Source organism: Phocoena sinus, chromosome 3 (genome assembly GCF_008692025.1).
Source record: "Phocoena sinus isolate mPhoSin1 chromosome 3, mPhoSin1.pri, whole genome shotgun sequence".
NCBI lineage: Eukaryota > Metazoa > Chordata > Mammalia > Artiodactyla > Phocoenidae > Phocoena > Phocoena sinus.
The window spans coordinates 130,949,637-130,969,798 of NC_045765.1; the positions used below are offsets into that span (position 1 = coordinate 130,949,637).

The following is a 20,162-nucleotide window of genomic DNA, read 5'->3' on the forward strand; positions in this document are numbered from 1 at the left end:
TACAACACTACCTAAGACTGGATGGGTCAAAGGCATCCCCCTATTGGTCCCCAACATTAAAGGGCTCCAAACGAGTCCGGGGTAAAATTGCACTGAGATAACTGACCAACAATTGCTTGGGCCAATTAATCAACTTAAAAAAAATCAACAAAGGGCCCTGAGTCCTTTGCCTCAACATCACATTGGGAATCCCAAAGCCTTTTATATAAAAACAGATTAAATGGTTGGGATAAAAAGAAAAGTTTCTGGACTCCTTATAAGACGAAGGTATGTTGATAGTGTCCTAATACAAACTGAAGTTAAAGGTACAAAAGTTGACAGAACTGAGATAAAGTTTATAAAATTTGATATATTTAAATAGATCTTATATAAGATGGTTACATCTCTTTTGCCTAATTATATTGTGAGATAGACATGTTTCATTGCGGAATGCTTCCCCTGCCTGGACAGGGCATATAAATCTGCCCTTCAGACAATATTAATTAAACGTACTAACAGAAACCAGTAGGGTTACCTGAACCCACACAGTAAAAGGAACACTTAAATACCTTAAACTCTAGTGAAAACCAACAAGCAGCAAGTAAAATTGTGAACTGTTTGTCGTATCAGCATTTCCTAATTGGAATATTCCATAAACTCTAGAAATATTCATCTTCTTTCCTCAATATGGTACAAGACTGGGAGCTAATATTCAGGGGCTAATAAGAAGAATAAAGATTTTGCTCTGGGTCTAACCTATGCAATCAGAAAGGGGGTCTTTGTTAAATGCCTTATGCAAGCCTTTGAAAGCAAGATAAATTGAACCCTAAAGTTCTAGAACATAGAACTCAATTTTCAGTTTGGTTGGAAATCTTCTGATATTTAAAAAAAAAGCAAATTAAAGAAAATATAGTTGGGCAAATCAATCTTTAATATCATTTTGGCAGAAGACCAGTTCTTCAGAGAATTAAAAGCAACTGTCTTTGTCTTGTAAATCTCTACAAATTAGAAATATAAATACAGCCCACAGTGACTTGAAAGTGAGTCAAATTAGCTCAGTCTGGTAAAACCTGAAACCTAGAAGAAAAAGGCCACCGAGTGGGGGAGGTAGGACTTTTTAAGCTCAAGTCTCTGGAAAGGCTCCCTCACCCAAAATCTAATTCATAGCCTCCTTAACAGTTTATCAAGGACAAATACAAATCTTAAAAGTCTTTTCCACAAATAGTGAAGCCCTACTCATCTCAGCAAATTTAACTTACTCCAACTGTTATTTATAAACTAGTAAGTTTATATTTTAATACCTGATTCTTAACTAACTTTTTAAAGTGAAGCTGTGAGATCTCTGACTTTGTCTGTTTATATGTATGTGTGTACATTATATATATGAGATGTCTCTACCTCTGGAAAACATTACCAAAATTAAACTTATAAAAGAGTTCTACTTAATTGACTTAAAAGTAAGTGCTTATAAACTAAATATTTCTAAATATAAAAGAAACTGGGGGCTTCCCTGGTGGCACAGTGGTTGAGAATCTGCCTGCCAATGCTGGGGACACGGGTTCGAGCCGTCTGGGAAGATCCCACATGCCGCGGAGCAACTGGGCCCGTGAGCCACAACTACTGAGCCTGCGCGTCTGGAGCCTGTGCTCCGCAACAAGAGGCCGCGACAGTGAGAGGCCCGCGCAATGCGATGAAGAGCGGCCCCCGCTTGCCGCAACTAGAGAAAGCCCTCGCACAGAAATGAAGACCCAACACAGCCAAAAATAAAAACAAATAAATTTATATATGTAATAAAAGAAACTGGCCAGAATGAATTTCAGGTTCACATGATCTAGGAAGTATCAATAGACATGTCTTTTATTGTACCTAGGCTTACCGAAGATCAATAAATTCATGTTATTTCTGTTATATAGTTTGTCAGCAAGAAAAAATTTAACTTGGTATGATTTTCATAAATTACAAAATAAAGGTAAATGAGATAAGAGTTTTCAGGTGAACTCTTTTAGGAATAATTATGCTTTGCGTATGTCTCTCTAAAATAGTTTTTCCAGATTTTTGGTAACTTGAGTTTTGCTAAGTTAAGTTAAATGATGGGAATGCACTGAATATCCAGGTTATTTCAAATAAGATAAAACACTGGAACATTAGTTGCTAAACAGGTCTAAATTTACCTACCTCTGTCTCCTTACAAAAGGGAACTAATTTGGATTTATTAGACACATCTTAAACCACATTGAGGGAAGAAATTATGCTATGAGAAAATGGATGTTTCTAGGTTATGGAATATTCCAACCAGGAAATGCTGGTATAACAAAAAGTTCACAATTACTTGCTGCTTGTTGGTTTTTTCTAAATATTAAGGTTTTTAAGGGTTAAAATTGTAATATGTAGTTAAAGTTACTAAAGATAATAAGGGAAACATTTCCGTATGTAAGGAAAATGAAATGTATGCAAAAGAAGGCATAAGGAATGAAAATATATTTTGTTAAGGGGAAAGAATGTTTTGTCCTAGAGCCAGTTGTTTCTAGATGAAAAAATAAGGGACAAACTAATAAGAGTACAGAAAATTGTGGAAGGTTTGTAAAAGGAACCCTGAAAAGGAGTTTTGTCAGGCTGGGATTAGATTAAATGGTCAGGCTGGGATTAGATTAAATTTGATTATGTAAATGGATTTTGTTATCAAAAGTAGGCTGGTGCAAGACTGGTTCCTCTCTGTTAAAACAACGAAGTTTTCTTGGAGTACTGCTTTTGATAACAGATTGTATGAGTTTCTTTGCCTTTAAGTGATCTGTATTTGTTTGTGAAATCTTTTATCACTCTGGTTAGGTGAACAAGTATTATTTCACAGTGATTTTACCAAGTGTTTTGAAACTTTTTGATATTTCTGACAAACTTCCCAAACATAAAATTCTAACTGAAGTTCTTTTGACCTCCAGCTAACTATAGGATGCTTCAAAGAAATTCTGAGACATCTCAGAAAGGAATGTTAAACTAATTAGGCTTATTTGGTATGTTAAATTACTTGAGGAGCATTGCCATTTACTGGAGATACATCTTCTAACGTTATACTGTATAAGTAAATGTCATTAGTGTAGATATCCCAAAATTTAATTCCTAAAATTCTGATATGCCCTGGTATAATGTTATTAGTCATAACTCATAATTATCTTAAAATGTTGTGTGTCACAGAAACACCCAAGTTTCTTGTCAATTGCATTGTAATCAGATCTTTAAACATGCTATTTTAAGTCTTGTCATTTATAGACAATCACTGTTTTACTCTGATGCTTTTAAAAACTGAAGATTCATAAAAGTAATCTTTGGTAAATATTGTTCCTTATAACTTTTAGGTCATACCCCTGAACTAGGTAAGAAATTACAAAACTTTAATAGAAAACCTGATGACTTCATCCAGATCAACAGGAATTAATTACATGGGACTAAATGAACTGATGTGATTTATAATTTTATGACTTTTCCTCAAATATACTGGCTTCTCAGTAAGTCCACCAAATAAAACATAATTCTCAGCTTTTAGGTTGTGCAAATTTTTAAGTTGATGCCTCTCTCTCTAGCAAACCCAACTGACAACAAAAATCTTTGATTAGTATTCTGACCTAGATTACAAAACTAATAAAAATACAAAAAAATACAAAAAAAAAAACTTCATCTTTTTAGTGAACAAATGTAAAGAGCTCATTGGAAAAATCAGTTCCACCATCAATTTAAGCAGAATAAAATGAATGTGTTTCTCTCTATTCCCCATTCCATCTTTGCCTAAAAGAACTCTCATCAACTGGCACTATTTTTATATACATGGATTAAGGACCAGTAGAGACAAATAATTAAGAAACCTATCCATAGTGTGTGTGTGTGTGTGTGTGTGTGTGAATGCAATTATATTCACTATAATTTTTCTCCTTTAAAAATGTAAAACCTGTCAACTACCAGCATGACAGCATAAGGAGCTCCACAAATCTCCTCCCCAGCAAAACTGGAGAAAATTATAAAAACCCAACCATTTAAAGTCTCTGGAAATGGTTCTAAGGGCATATAGCAAAGGAAAAAACATATTCAAGGAAATCTATGAAAATTCAGTAAGAATTTGTGATATCTAAACCAAAACCACTCCCCTCTCACTGCTTCCTAACTCAAGAAAACAGGAGTTGCAGACTGGTGAAGCCCAGAACACAGGAGGGCTGCTCTGCCTGCAAATCTCAGGTAGAGGTCTATCTTCCCAGGAAGAGCATGACATCAGCATTTCTTATTCTGCTCCCACCTACCTATTGCTAGGGCTAAGTTCTGGGCAAGTAGGGGAGTGTAGGGGCTGAGAGGTGGGGGCTCCCCTTTTCTGCCCTGTCCCCACTGCTTAGCCAGAGATTATCTTGGGGGTAGCACTTCTGAGAATACTGGGGCCTCAACTGCCCTGGTCCTGGCTTATAAGACATTGATTCCAAGCTGGGAGAGGCAAGCTGAGAAGATGTGAGGCTCTTATGCTCCACTTAGCCCTCAGGGCCTAAAGCAGGAGTGTCACCCAGAGAGAAGTGGACCATTGTTCCCACACCAAGCTTTAGAACTTGGCTCAGAGATTGTGCCCGGGGGTGGGTGGGTGGGGGAGAAGCAGGCCTTAAAACAGCTCTTAATACCTTCCAAAAGAAAGTGATTTCATTTGCAATAGAGGCTGGGGAAGTTCAAACTTTAGAGCATGCTCAAAAACAGTGAAGGCCGTTGGTGAAAGACAAATGGAGGAAATGTGTAGAATCACTGGAAATACAGACAAAATATGGAGGCCAGCTAGTTTACAGGAGAGAACCTTGGGGGAGGGGAGGTGGGGGGAAAGCTAGGAGGAGCCTCCTGCAATTAGTGGGGCTTAACAGAAGGGTATGTTCAGGGAAAGACACAAAGAGACCCTTTTTAAAACCACTGTCATCCCAGAGTAACTATGGGCATATCCAAGGCTGTGCCAAGGAGAAACATAAAAGGTTCAGCACTGTAGGGGGAAGAGGGAGGTGGAATACACTTCACTCAAAAAATCTAGCTGCGGGCTTCCCTGGTGGCGCAGTGGTTGAGAGTCCGCCTGCCGATGCAGGGGACACGGGTTCGTGCCCCGGTCCGGGAAGATCCCACGTGCCGCGGAGCGGCTGGGCCCGTGAGCCATGGCCGCTGGGCCTGCGCGTCCGGAGCCTGTGCTCCGCAACGGGAGAGGCCACAGCAGTGAGAAGCCCACGTACCGCAAAAAAAAAAAAAAAAAAAAAAAAAAAAAAAAAAAAAAAAAATCTAGCTGCTCATTAAACATATAAACAAGCAAATAACAATAAACCTGGCTTGGGGGGTGGGGGAAACCAGTACCAAGAGTGCTACAATATATTATTGAAAATGTCCAATTTCTAAGGAAAAATTATGAGACATGGACAAAGACAGAAAAGTATGAACTATAACCTATAAAACAGAAAAAAAAGCAGGCAACAGAAAGTGCCTGTGAGAGTGACCAGATGTTGGATTAAACAAAGTCTTAAAGGTAGCCATTATAAATATGCGCAAAGAACTATGGAACCATAATTAAAGAAGTAAAGGAAGGGACAATAATCAATGTCCCAATTTGACAATAACAATCAAATAGAGAATATCAATAGATAGATATAATAAAAAGAACGAACAGGAAATTCTGGATTTCAAAAGTGAAATACCTGAAATGAAAAACTCACTAGAGGAATTCAACAGCATATGTGAAGTACAAGAAAGCATTAACAAATTTGAAGATAGGCTGGAAGAGATGATATAATCCAAAAACAGGGGGGAAAAAAAAAAGAAGAAAAATGAACAAAGCCACAGAGAAATGTAGGTCACCAGTAAGAATGACAACATAAACATAATGCGAATACCAGAAAAAGAGGAAATAAGTAATGAAAAAATATTTAATAAAATAATGGCTGAAAACTTAGCAAAATTAATTGAAAAACAATCTACAGGAAACTCAATGAACTCCAAACAGAGTAAATGCAAAAAGATGCCCAAATACACATATCACAGCAAAAATGCAAAAACCAAACATAAATAGAAAATCTTGAAAGGAGTAAGAGAAAAGCAAGACTTACTTTTTACAAGGAGACTACAATAAGGTTAATAACAGAAACTTATCAGGAGAAATGATGGAGTGGGTTAGCATATTCACATAATAAACCTCTTAACCAAGAAATCTATATGCAGGCAAAGTTATTGTTCAAAAACAAACATTCCCGAATAAACAAAAAAATGGAGAGAATGTTTTGCTGGCATACCGGCTTTACAGAAAACACTAAAGGAGGTTCTTGAGGCTGAAAGTAAGTGACACCAGTCGTAATATTGAATCCACATGAAGAAACAACTCTGGTAAAGGTAATTATAAAAGACAAAATAATTGACTATTTCCTTTTCTCTTAAATGACTTAAAAACTAATTATATAAAACAAAATGTATATATCGAATTGTTGAGACTGTTGAGCCTATAACAGAAATGTAGTATATTTGCCTATAATAAAACAAAGGAAGTAGGTGGGAGCAAAGCAGTATTGGGCTAAGTCAGTAAATCTAGATGGTAAGTTGAATTCATAGGAATTAAGAAAGACAACCAGAAATGATAAATAAGGTTAATATAACAGAAATTATAAATATATACTTACTCTCCTTTCTCCTCTAAGCTTCTTTAAAAGTCATAACATTATATAAAGTAATAATTATAACATGTATTGTTGGGTTTGTAACATTTATAGGTATAATATCTATAACATATATACCACAAAAAGAGGGAAAATGGAACAGAGGCATAAAAGAGTAATGTTTCTATATCTAACTGGAATTAAGTTAGTATAAATCTGAAGCTTATTCTATTATGTTAATATGTATATGGAAAGCCCTAGCAACCACTAAGAAAATAACAAAAAATATAGGTAGAGAAAAAAGCCCATGAAATAAATTAAAATGTCACATTAGAAAACAGGTACTCAATGCAAATGAAAGCACTAAAGGAGGAATAGAAAAACAAAAAAAGAAATGACACATAGAAAACAAAAAAAGACAGCCATCAACCCAGTCATACCAATAATAACATTAAATGTGAATGGATTAAGCAGCCCAATCAATAGGCAGAGATTTTTCAGATTAGATAAAACAATATCCAACCATGCTGTCTATAGGAGACATAGTTTAAATTCATTGATATGAAAAAGACTCAAAGTAAAAAAGATGGAAAGAGATATAGCATATGAACAACAATCAAAAGAAAGCTGAAGTAGGCTATACTGATCATAAGATGAAACACACTTTAGCAGAACACAAAACACATGAAGCAAAAATTGACAGAAATGAAGAAATAACATTTCAACAATAATAGTTAAGAGACTTCAATACCCAACTTTTAACAATGAATAAAACAACTAGATAGAAGGATCTGCAAGGAAAGAAATAGAAGACCTGAACAACACTCTAAAAAAAACTAGACCTAACAGATACCTAAAGAACATCTCACCTCAACAGAATATACATTCTTCTCAACTGTACATGAAACATTCTGCAGGAGAGGACATGTTAGGTCACTGCACAAACTTCACTAAATTCAAAAGGAATGAAATAATATCAAGTATGTTCTCAACAACAGAATGAAATTAGAAATCAAAAGCAGACAGAAATTTAGGAAATTCACAAGTATATGGAAATAAACACATTCTTAAATAACCAATGGGTCAAAGAAGAACTCGAAAGGGAAATTAAAAAATACTTTGAGATGAATGAAAATGAAGACACAATATGCCAAAATTTATGCAGCTAAAATCCTTGCAGGTGGAAATTTATTGGTATAAATGTCTTATAAAAGACATTGGTATAAATGTATTATAAAAGAAGAAAATCTCAAATTAATAACCTAATCTTCCACTTTAAGACAATGGACAAAGAACTGCAAACTAAATCTAAAGCTAGGAGACAGAAGGAAATGATAAAGATTATAAATAAAGGAGCAGAAATTAATGAAACTGAAAAATAAAGAAAAATCAATGAAACCAAGAGCTGATTCTTTGAGATGAACAAATCTGATAAACCTTTAGCTAGGTGAAAGATTAAAATTATCAAAATCAGAAATGAAAGAGGGGGGTAAGCTGGGACGAAGTGAGAGAGTGGCATGGAGATATATACACAACCAAATGTAAAACAGATAGCTAGTGGGAAGCAGCCACATAGCACAGGGAGATCAACTCAGTGCTTTGTGACCTAGAGGGGTGGGATAGGGAGAGCAAGAGGGAGGGGATATGGGGATATATGTATACGTATAGCTGATTCACTTTGTGATACAGCAGAAACTAACACACCATTGTAAAGCATTATACTCCAATAAAGATGTTAAAAAAAAATGAAAGAGGAGACATTACTAACAACTTTACAGAAATAAAAAGGATTATAAAGCAATATTATGAACGACTGTACACCACTAAATTAGGTAACTTAGATGAAATGGACTAATTCCTAAAAAGACAAATCACTGAAACTGTTTCTAGAAGAAACAGACAAACTGAACAGACCTATAACAAATAAAGAAACTGATTTAACAATCAATAAACAATCCACAAAGAAAAGCCCAGGCAGGTAACATCACAGCCAAATATTTAAATAATTAATATAAATTCTTAAAGAACTCCTCCAAAAAATAGAAGAGGAGGGGAACACTTCCTAACTCATTATGTGAGGCAGGCATTACCCTGATACCAAACCCAGGGAAAGACAGCAAAAGAAAAGAAAACTACAAACCATTATCTCCTTTGAATATGGGTGCAAATATCTTTAACAACATATTAGCAAACCAAATCCATTAACACAGAAAAAGGATAACAGAGAATGAACAAATACGATTCATCCCAGGAATCCAAAGTTGGTTTAGTATTTGAAAATCAATTAATATAATATACTTCATCAGATTAAACACAAAAGAGAATAAAAAACAACCACATGATTATTTGAATAGGCATATAAAAAGCATCTGACAAAAAACAACTCTCATGACAAAAACACTCAACAAACTAGGAAAAGAAGGAAACTTCCTCACTCAATAAAGCACACTTATGAAAACATACTTAATGGTGAAAGAGTGAATGATCCCCCCACCTCAAGATTAGGAAAAAGACAAGGGCATCTGCTCCATCAATATTGTACTGGAGGTTCTAGCTAGGCCTATTAGGCAAAAAGAGGAAATAAAATGCACCCAGAATGGAAAGGGAGAAGTAAAACCACCTCTCTTTGCAGACAAGAAAATCCTAAAGAACCCACTATTAGAACTAATAAAGTTAGCAAAGTTACAGAATGCAAGATCAATACATAAAGTCAACTGTGTTAATATATACTTGCCATGAAATATTAAAAAATGAAATCAAAAGAACAATTCCATTTATGATAACATCAAAAGATTAAAATATTCAGGAATAAATTTAACAAAAGAAGTGCAAAATTTATACTTGGAAAACAAATTACTGTTGTAAGCAATTTCAAAAGATCTTAAAAAATGGGAAAACTTCCCATGTTCACAATCGAAAGACTCAAGAGCTGTAAGCTGACAATACTCTCTCCAAAATGATCTAAAGATTAAATGAAATCCCTATCAGAATCCCAGCTAACTTCTTTGTAGAAATTGACAGATAATAAAATTCACATGGACTTGCAAGGGTCACAGAATAGCCAACAACACAATCTTGAATAAAGGTGGAGGTCTTACCAATCCATTTCTTCAAACCTTAACTACAAAGATACAATAATACAGACAGTATGGTACTGGCATAAGGATAAAGATATAGATCAACTGAACAGAACTGAGAATCCAGAAATAAAATCATGTGTCCATGATCATCTGAGTTTTGACAAGGGTGCCAGCATAATTTAATGAGAAAAGAATTTTCCAACAAACAGTCCTAGAACAAGAAAAAAGTTGGATTCTTATCTTAAGTCACATATAAAAATCAGCTCAAAACGGAACAAAGACCTAAATGTTAAGAGCTAAAACTATAAAACTTAGAAAAAAACATAGGGGTAAATCTTCATGGTCTTGATGTTGGCAGTGGTTTCTTATATATGACATCAAAAGCCTAAGTAACAACAACAACAAAAGAAATTGGATTATATCAAAATTTAAAACTTTCATGCTTTAAAGAACATCGCCAAGAAAGTGAAGATGTGCAAGATGGCATCTCAGGTGTATTCTAGTAAACATTTAGGGAAGAGTTAACAACTATCCTGCTCAAGTTATTCCAAAAAATTGTAGAGGAAGGAACACTTCCAAATTCCTTCTACAAGGCCATCACCACCTTGATACCAAAACCAAAGATATCACAACAAAAATGAGAAGTTAATATCACTGCAGAACATAAATGCAAAAATCCTAAACAAAATATTAGCCAACCAAATTCAATACTACATTAAAAAGACCAAAGCCGAGATCAAGTGGGATTTATCTCAGGGATACAAGGACATTTCAATATCCACAAATCAGTCAATGAAACACCACATTAACAAACTGAAGAATAAAAATCACATGATCTTCTCAATAGATGCAGAAAAAGCTTTTGATAAAATTCAACACCCATTTACAATAAAAACTCTCAACAAAGCAGGTACAGAGGGAACATACCTCAACATAATAAAGGCCACATATGACAAATCCACAATTAACATCATACTCAATGGTAAAAAAGCTGAAAGCATTTCCTCTAAGACCTGGAACAAAACAAAGATGTCCACTCTTGCCACTTCTATTCAACACAGTAGTGGAAGTCCTAGCCACAGCAATCAGACAAGAGAAAGAAATAAAAGGAATCCTAATTGGAAAGGAAGAAGTACAACTTTAACTGTTTGCAGATGACATGACACTATACACAGAAAATCCTAAAGATGCCACCAAAAACTACTAGAACTCATCAATGAATTCAGTAAAGTTGCAGGATACAAAATTAATATACAGAAATCTGCTGCACTTCTATACATTAACAAAGAAAGAGAAATCAAGAAAACAATTCCATTCACAATTGCACCACTGCACCAAAGAGAATAAAATACCTAGGACTACATCTTACTAAGGAGGTAAAAGACCTGTACCATAAGAAAATTACACTATACTATAGGGAAAGTGCATGACAGTAATGAAAGAAATTGAAGACAACATGAACAGATGGAAAGGAATATTGTAATCGTAGACTGGAAGAATTAATATTGTTAAAATGACCATATTCCCCATGGCAATCTATAGTTTCCAAACAATCCCTATCAAATACCAATGGCATTTTTCACATAACTAGGACAAATAATTCTAAAATATGTATGGAAACACAAAAGACCACAAAGAGCCAAAACAATCTTGAGAAAGAAAAACAACCTGGAGAAAGAAGAGCAAAAACTGGAGGTATTATACTCCCTGATTCAAAACTATACTACAAAGCTACAGTCATCAAAACAGCAAGGTACTGGCATTAAAAAAAAGACACATAGATCAATGGAACAGAATAGAGTCCAGAAAATGGGCTCACACTATTATATGGGCAATTGATCTATGACAAAGGAGGCAAGAATATACAATGGGGAAAAGACAGCCTCTTCAACAAATGGTGTTTGGAAAACTGGACAGCTACACATGGAAGACTCAAACCAGACTACTCTCCCACACTATGCTCAAAAATAAATTCAAAATGGATTCAAGACTTAAATGTAATATGTGAAACCATAAAACTTCCAGAAGTAAACACAGGCAGTAAAGTCTTTGACACTTCTCTTGGTAATATTTTTTTGGATCTGTCTCCTCAGACAAGGAAAACAAAAGCAAAAATAAACAAATGGGACTAAATCAAACTGAAAAGGTTTTAGTCAGTGAAGGAAACTATAAACAAAACTAAAAGATCACCGACTGAATGGGAAAAAATATTTGCAAATGATATATCCAATAAGGGGTTAATATCCAAAATATACAAAGAACTCACAAAACTCGACATCAAAAAAACCAAACAACCTGATTAAAAAATGGCAGAGGGCCTGAGTAGATGTTTTTCCAAAGAAGTCATCAGGATGGCCATCAGGTACACGAAAAGATGCAACATCACTAATCATAAGGGTAACGCAAATCAAAACCCCAATGAGCTATTCACCTCACACCTGACAGAGTGACCATTAACAAAATGACAAGAAATATAAATGTTGGTGAGGATATGGAAAAAAGGGAACCCCTGTGCACTGCTGGTGGGAATGTAAACTGGTGCAGCCACTATGGAAAAGTGTATGGCGGTTCCTCAAAAAAGTGAAAATATAACTACCAAATGATTCAGCAATTCCACTCCTGAGTATTTATTTGAAGAAAACAAAAACACTATTATTCAAAAAGATATATGCACGCCTATGTTCCTTGCAGTATTACTGTATATCTCATAATAGCCAAGATATGGAAGCAACCCAAGTGCAATCAATAGAGGAAAGAAAATGTCTCTCTCTCTCCCACACACACACAAACAAACACACAGGAATATTACTAAACCATGAAAAAGAATGAAACCTTGCCATTTCCAACAACATGGATGGACCTGGAGAGTATTACGCTAAATGAAATAAGCCAGATAGAGAAGGACAAATACTAGATGACTTCACTTAAATGTGGAATATGAAAAACAAAACGAGTGAACAAACATAACCAAACAGAAACAGAGTCATTGATGCAGAGAAAAGATGGCTGCCAGAGGGAAGGGGAGGGGAGGAGGAGAGAAATAGGTGAGGGAGATTAAGAGGGACAAACTTTCAGTTACTAAATAAATGAGTCACAGGCAAGAAATGTACAGTGTGGGGAATATAGTCTATAACTATGTAATATCTTTTCCTGGTGACAACTAGAATTATCACTATGAACATTTTGAAATGTACAGAATATATCATTATGTTGTATAATAGGAACTAACAGTGTTGTCAGTCAATTATGCTCCCAAAACAAACAAACTCATAGACAGAGAGATCAGATTTGTGGTTTCCAGAGGCAGGGGTAGGGGAAGGGGGAATTAGATGAAAGTAATAAAAAGATATAAACTTCTAGTTATAAGATAAATAAATACTAGGGATATAACGTACAACATGATAAATGTAATCAACAGTGCCATTAATTATAATGTTATAATATAATTATAACATAACAGTGCTGCTATACACGAAAGTTAAGAGAGTAAATGCTAAGAATTCTCATCACAAGGAAAAAAGAGTTTTTAAATTTCTTTAATGTATCTATATGCGATGATGGGTGTTCACTCAATGTACTGTGGTAATCATTTCATGATGTATGTAAGTCAAATCATTACACTGTACACTTTAAATTTATATAATGCTGTATGTCAACTGTATCTCAATAAAACTGGAAGAAAAAAAAAAACCCCAAGCAAACCAATCAACCAATCGATTAACCTTCAATGGCCTGCCACTGCTTTCAAATATTTAAATCTAGACCCAACATACTCAAAATCTGTATTTTAAATACTTTCCATGATTAACCTCAATACTTTTTATTTTACTCTTTCCCTTCACCTGAAGTGTTCTGTGCCTGCTGCATACTACTTCCACCAGTGAATATCCATCAAATGAAATTCTACTTAGTGTTCAAGGTTCCATTTAAAATTTTACATTCTCTTCCTTCTCAGGTGCCATCTCTAATAGCTCAGACAAAATTTCTTCCTCCTCCTGCTCCAAATGCACTTTGCTTATATCTTTACTGAAGTATTTCATAATCTGCCTTAAATTTTCATTATCTGCTTGCCTCTGTTCATAAAACGAGTACAGGAATTGTGTCTATGGTCAATGAATGCTTCTTAAATTAGAATCAAATGAGACAATGAGTGTGACAATACTCTGAAAAACATTCCTGTAAATTATGAAAATGGTAATAATCTATTCAGTGGGATTAATCATAGATCATTAATCAAAACTCCTACCACAAACCTATGAACTTAATTATTTCTCCACAACAAATGGCTTCAGTATCTCAAAGTTCATTTACATATTTCAGGACTAACTTTCAATCCCAAAGCTTAATTCTTAATTGCCTTTACACATAGGCGGGACAAAGAAGTTAACGACAACCAAATCATGAGATCATCTCATGCAAACCCTTCATTTTAAAGAAAAGAAAAAACAGGCATGAAGATTCAGAATGTCCTGCCTGAGGTCATATATTGGCACCTGTTGGTTGGTGCCTACTGCAGGTAAAGAAAATATAATAGAAGGGAAGCCTTATTTAATTTTGAGGTAATCATTTTTCTAACAAATTATCAAAATCATCCTTGACTTTATGTATATGTAATCTCTTCAAAGTATTTATATAAATAATGACCAAAAGCAACTTTATTATTGCTTTCATGTAGAGAGAGTAAGTAAAATTAACCAGCTTTCCTAAGTTCTTTCTTTTATGTCTCTAACATATACCTGAATCAAAATTCCAATTTTCAGTGTCAAATGCTAATTTTTTCTAATATTCAATTTAAACAGTAAATTTATAAAAAGGACTGGTGAACTCAGAGAATAAATGTAAAACTGTCATGAAATTAAAATCTGTGATAGTGTTAGGAAAATAACCATACCACTTTAAGGATAAAATTTATGATTATTCAAAAGATTAATTCCTTATATAGAGTTTATTACAGTTTCTCTTAAGGTAATGCTATTTCTTTCTTTTTTTTTTGGTAATGGTATTTCTAATCTGATCAATTTCCTGAGCCTGAAAAAACATTTCACTAAAAATTTACATACAATTCCACTTTTAGGACAACAGTTTACCTTAACATTTGATTTTTTTGAGAAATTCACCACTACACCCCAGCCAAAATCGTCTCCTTCATTCTTTACCTGAAAAGAAAGTAAAGCAAGTAAAAAGGAATGTTTATGTCCAAAAGGCAATTTAGATATCATGCCCACATTACAGGCTAATAAAACTTTGAGTCTTCCTGATAAAATGTTTTTTTGAAAGATCATTGTTAAACTTAAAAAAAAGAAATTAACCCTACAGAAAGAAATCTCTGCCAAATTTCAAGGGATTCCAGAACAGCAGTAACAGGAATTTCTCAGTTGGCAAATAAATGTTAAAAATGATATGGTGTATTTGTTTGGAGAATATCTGAGGTCTTTTTTATAGCTAATGAATTCATCCAGGTCTTAAAACTGCATTACTCTGGGACAGCATTTCATAACTGGAAATATTTCATGTTAATTCCAAAACTGTCCACTTCAATTTATATCTCCCCAAATGAAAATCAGTAGCGATTAAAAGGCCTTCACATGACCCCTCCTTCCTTAATCAGTGCCACATGAAACAGGTAAAAGAATAAAATTAATATATATTAAAAAAACTACTGTATTTTACCAAGATAAGAAAAAAATTGGAAGTTTCATGCAAAAAATATTAAATATTGAAATAATTTATGACAAAAATAATGACATACCTTTACCAAACGACCTGGTTGTAGAAATGGTAAGCAATATTTTGGTTTGTGAATATATTCTTCAATTTCTTTACCCAATCTGGCAAGCTGCTGCCTAATCTTATAATAGATGACTACACTTTCTTCATTTGGTATTACTATTTTATTATACTGTTCTTCTGAGTTCTTTACCTCTGTAAGTAAATAAAACACATATACAACATCACAAAATTATACATCTTATGTAAATTATACCAAAGATACATCTTTTTTTACTACTACAATTGTAGGGAACAAATTCAGACTGCTTAGGTTAGAAGCTTTGAGGGAAAGATTCAGAGACAACCATAAGACATGCTGTCTAGTTTCTCCCTTCCCCATTAAGGTTCACCTTCTCTATTTCTTCTCACAGTTCCCCAACTCACTGTGGCGTCAAAGTGATTCTGAACTGGAGTGGTTTTGTCTGGTAAGTTAATTCTCTCCTGTGGATAGGGGGAGAAGACTATTTCTGAGAATTCTAGACCTACACTGTTGAACAAGCACTGCCCTGTAAAACTTTGTATTATGGTAGAAATGTTCCATATCAGCACCTTCCAGTATAATACCCAGTAGACACTATGTGGCTAGTTAAATTTAAAATAATTAAAATGAAATAAAATTAATCATTTAGCTCTTAAATTGCAGTAGCACCATTTCAAATGCTCAACAGCCATATGTGGCTGTTGACTTCACTACTTGAAAAGCACAGAGAGAATATTTCCACAGAAAGTTCTACTGGACAGCACTATTTTGGATCTTCTAATATGCCGCTTTAACTCAGCAAAAAACCCAGTTTGTTAATGTCATCAGGCTTCCTCCACCACCTGGGACTATGTCTCCTAAAACAGAAGACAAGAAATTCAACCATAGTTATCTCTCTACTCAGTCAGTGGCCAAAACACTAGCCCCTTTCAGCAACTGTCCTTTTAGTTAATCTAACCATCTCTGATGCCATTCCCTGCTCTAATTCTTGCAGCTAGTGCTGACCTCCCATCCTCACTCATTCCATTATGCCTCTTTCCCACTGTGAACAAACACTATTTTTACTTGGGTAAAACACACATAAAATTCACTATTAATGACATGTAGTACACTAACAATATATGAAACCATCACTACCACGTAGTTCTAGAATATTTTCACTACCCCAAAACTCCACACCCTTTAAGCAAACACTACTCATTCTTTCCTCCACCAGACCCCGGCAACCTTTCTGTCTGCATGAATTTGCCTATTCTAGATATTCCATATATATGGAATCATACAATGTGTGGCTTTTGTCTTTGGCTTCCTTCACTTAGCATAATCTTCTCAAAGTTCATCCATGTTGTGGCATGTATCAGTACTTCATTTCTTTTAATGGTGAATAATATCACACTATATGGGTACACCATTTTGTTTACCAATTGATGGACATTTGGATTATTTCCACCTTTTGGCTACCGTGAGTAATGCTGCTATGAACATTCATGACCAGTTTCTGTTTGAACGTATTTCCAATTCTTTGCTTATATACCATGAGTGGATGGCATTGCTGGGTCTTACAGTAATTCTATATTTAAATTGCTGGGGAAGTGCTAAACTATTTTTTACAACAACCACACCATTTTGTTAATTACCTAAAAAAAATAAATACCCATCCTAGTGAGTGTGAGGTATCTTGCTATGGTTATGATATACATTTCCCTAATGATGTCGACCATCTTTTCATGTATTTATATGAAAAAATGTACTTATATATCTTCTTCATGTATCTTCTTTGCAAAAATGTCTATTCAGATCTTTTGTCCATTGAAAAATTAGGGCCACTGTCCTTGTCCCCATGGTGAGCCAAGCCACTCCTTGCCCCTGCAGGAGACCCTCCAACACTAGCAGGTCAGGAGTTCCATGGACCCTGAACACTGTGGATGGAAACCAGTGTGATCTATGAACTTGGGTTGCTTGTTTTTACACGAATTGCACTGAACTTTGAATTCCACTCAAAGCTGTAGAGAGACTGTTCTGAGGACCGGGATAATTTTTGCAGTAACACAAGCCATGTGGCTGACAAGGTCTTGGTACTCTGGCCGTGTTTCAGGCCTGTGCCTCTGAGGTGGGAGAGACGAGTTAATGACACTGGTCCACCAGAGACTTCCAGGCTCCACTTAATATCAAATGGCGAAAGCTCTCCCAGAGATCTCCATCTCAATACTAAGACCCAGCTCCACTGAACGAACAGCAAGCTACAGTGCTGGACACCCTATGCCAAACAACTAGCAAGACAGGAACATAACACCACCCATTAGCAGAGAGGCTGCCTAAAATCATAAGGTCACAGACACTCCAAAACACACCACCACACACGGTCCTGCCCACCAGAAAGACAAGATCCAGCCACATCCACCAGAACATGGGCACGAGTCCCCTCCACCAGAAAGCCTACACAGCCCACTGAAGCAACCTTAGCCACTGCGGACAGACACCAAAAACAACAGGAACTACGAACCTGCAACCTGCGAAAAGGAGACCCCAAACACAGTAAGTTAACCAAAATGAGAACACAGAGAAACACACAACAGATGAAGGAGCAAGGTAAAAACCCACCAGACCAAACAAATGAAGAGGAAATCGGCGGTCAACCTGAAAAAGAATTCAGAGTAATGATAGTAGAGACAATCCAAAATCTTGGAAAGAGAATGGAGAAAATACAGGAAATTTTGAACAAGGACCTAGAAGAACTAAAGAGCAAACAAACAATGATGAACAACACAATAAATGAAATTAAAAATTCTCTACAAGGAATCAGTAGCAGAATAACTGAGGCAGAAGAATGGATAAGTGACCTGGAAGATAAAACAGTGGAAATAACTACGACAGGCAGAATAAATGAAAAAGAATGAAAAGAATTGAAGACAGTCTCAGAGACCTCTGGGACAACATTAAACACACCACCATTCGAATTATAGGGGGTCCCAGAAGAAGAGGAGAAAAAGAAATGGACTGAGAAAATATTTGAAGAGATTATATTTGAAAAGTTCCCTAATATGGGAAAGGAAATAGTCAACTCCAGAAGCGCAGAGTCCTATAAGGATAAATCCAAGGAGAAACAAGACAAGACACATATTAACTGAATGATCAAAAATTAAATACAAAAAAATATTAAAAGCAGCAAGGGAAAAACAACAAATAACATACAAGGGAATCCCCATAAGTTTAACAGCAGATCTTTCAGCAGCAACTCTGCAAGCCAGAAGGGAGTGGCAGGACATATTTAAAGTGGTGAAAGGGAAAAACCTAAAACCAAGATTACTCTCTACCCAGCAAGGATCTCATTCCAATTCGACGGAGAAATTAAAACCTTTACAGACAAGCAAAAGCTAAGAGAAATCAGCACCATCAAACCAGCTTTACAACAAATGCTAAAGGAACTTCTCTAGGCAGGAAACACAAGAGAAGGAAAAGACCTACAATAACAAACCCCAAACAATTAACAAAATGGTAATAGGAATGTACATATCGATAACTACCTTAAATGTAAATGGATTAAATGCTCCAACCAAAAGACACAGACTGGCTGAATGGATACAAAAACAAGACCTGTACATATGCTGTCTACAAGAGACCCACTTCTGACCTAGGGACACATACTGACTGAAAGTGAGGGGATGGAGAAAGATATTCCATGCAAATGGAAATCAAAAGAAAGCCGGAGTAGCAATACTCATATCAGATAAAATAGACTTTAAAATAAAGAATGTTACAAGAGAAAAGAAAGGACACTACATAATGAGCAAGGGATCAATCCAAGAACATATAATTGTAAATATTTATGCAACCAACATCGGAGCACCTCAATACATAAGGCAAATGCTAACAACCATAAAAGGGGAAATCGACAGTAACACAATCATAGTAGGGGACTTTAACACCCCACTTTCACCAATGGACAGATCATCCAAAATGAAAATTAATAAAGAAACACAAGCTTTAAATGATACATTAAACAAGATGAACTTAATTGATATTTATAGGACCTTCCATCCAAAAACAACAGAATACACTTTCTTCTCAAGTGCTCCTGGAACATTCTCCAGGATAGATCATATCCTGTGTCACAAATCAAGTCTTGGTAAATTTAAAAACTGAAATCGTTTCAAGTTATCTTTTCTGACCACGATGCTATGGAACGAGGTATCAATTACAGGAAAAAATCTGCAAAAAAACAAACATATGGAGGCCAAACAATACACTACTAAATAACCAACAGATCACTAAAGAAATCAAATTGGAAATCAAAAAAATACCTAGAAACAAATGACAATTAAAACACGATGACCCAAAACCTATGGGATGCAGCAAAAGCAGTTCTACAAGGGAGGTTTATAGCAAGCACTACAATCCTACCTCAAGAAACAAGAAACATCTCAGATAAACAACCTAACCTTACACCTAAAGCAATGAGAGAAAGAAGAACCAAAAAAAAAAAACCAAAGTTAGCAGAAGGAAAGAAATCATAAAGATCAGATCAGAAATAAATGAAAAAGAAATGAAGAAAATGACAGCAAAGATCAATAAAATTAAAAGCTGGTTCTTTGAGAAGATAAACAAAATGGATAAACCATTAGCCAGACTCATGAAGAAAAAAAGAGAGAAGACTCAAATCAGTAGAATGAGAAATGAAGAAGTAACAATCAACACTGCAGAAATACAAAGGATTGTGAG

The 20,162-nt window shown here is 35.2% G+C and overlaps 1 protein-coding gene across 1 annotated transcript in view; it reads right to left on the minus strand.

Annotated features, from left to right (window-relative positions):
• The window catches only part of MTREX (Mtr4 exosome RNA helicase), a 144,735-nt gene that overhangs the window by 49,233 nt on the left and 75,340 nt on the right, over nt 1–20,162 (minus strand). The window contains exons 17-18 of the mRNA XM_032626431.1: nt 15,444–15,616; nt 14,782–14,850 (exon numbers count right to left, since the gene is read on the minus strand). Of these exons, the coding sequence (XP_032482322.1) occupies nt 14,782–14,850; nt 15,444–15,616 (242 nt within the window). The remainder of the gene's footprint in view (nt 1–14,781; nt 14,851–15,443; nt 15,617–20,162) is intronic.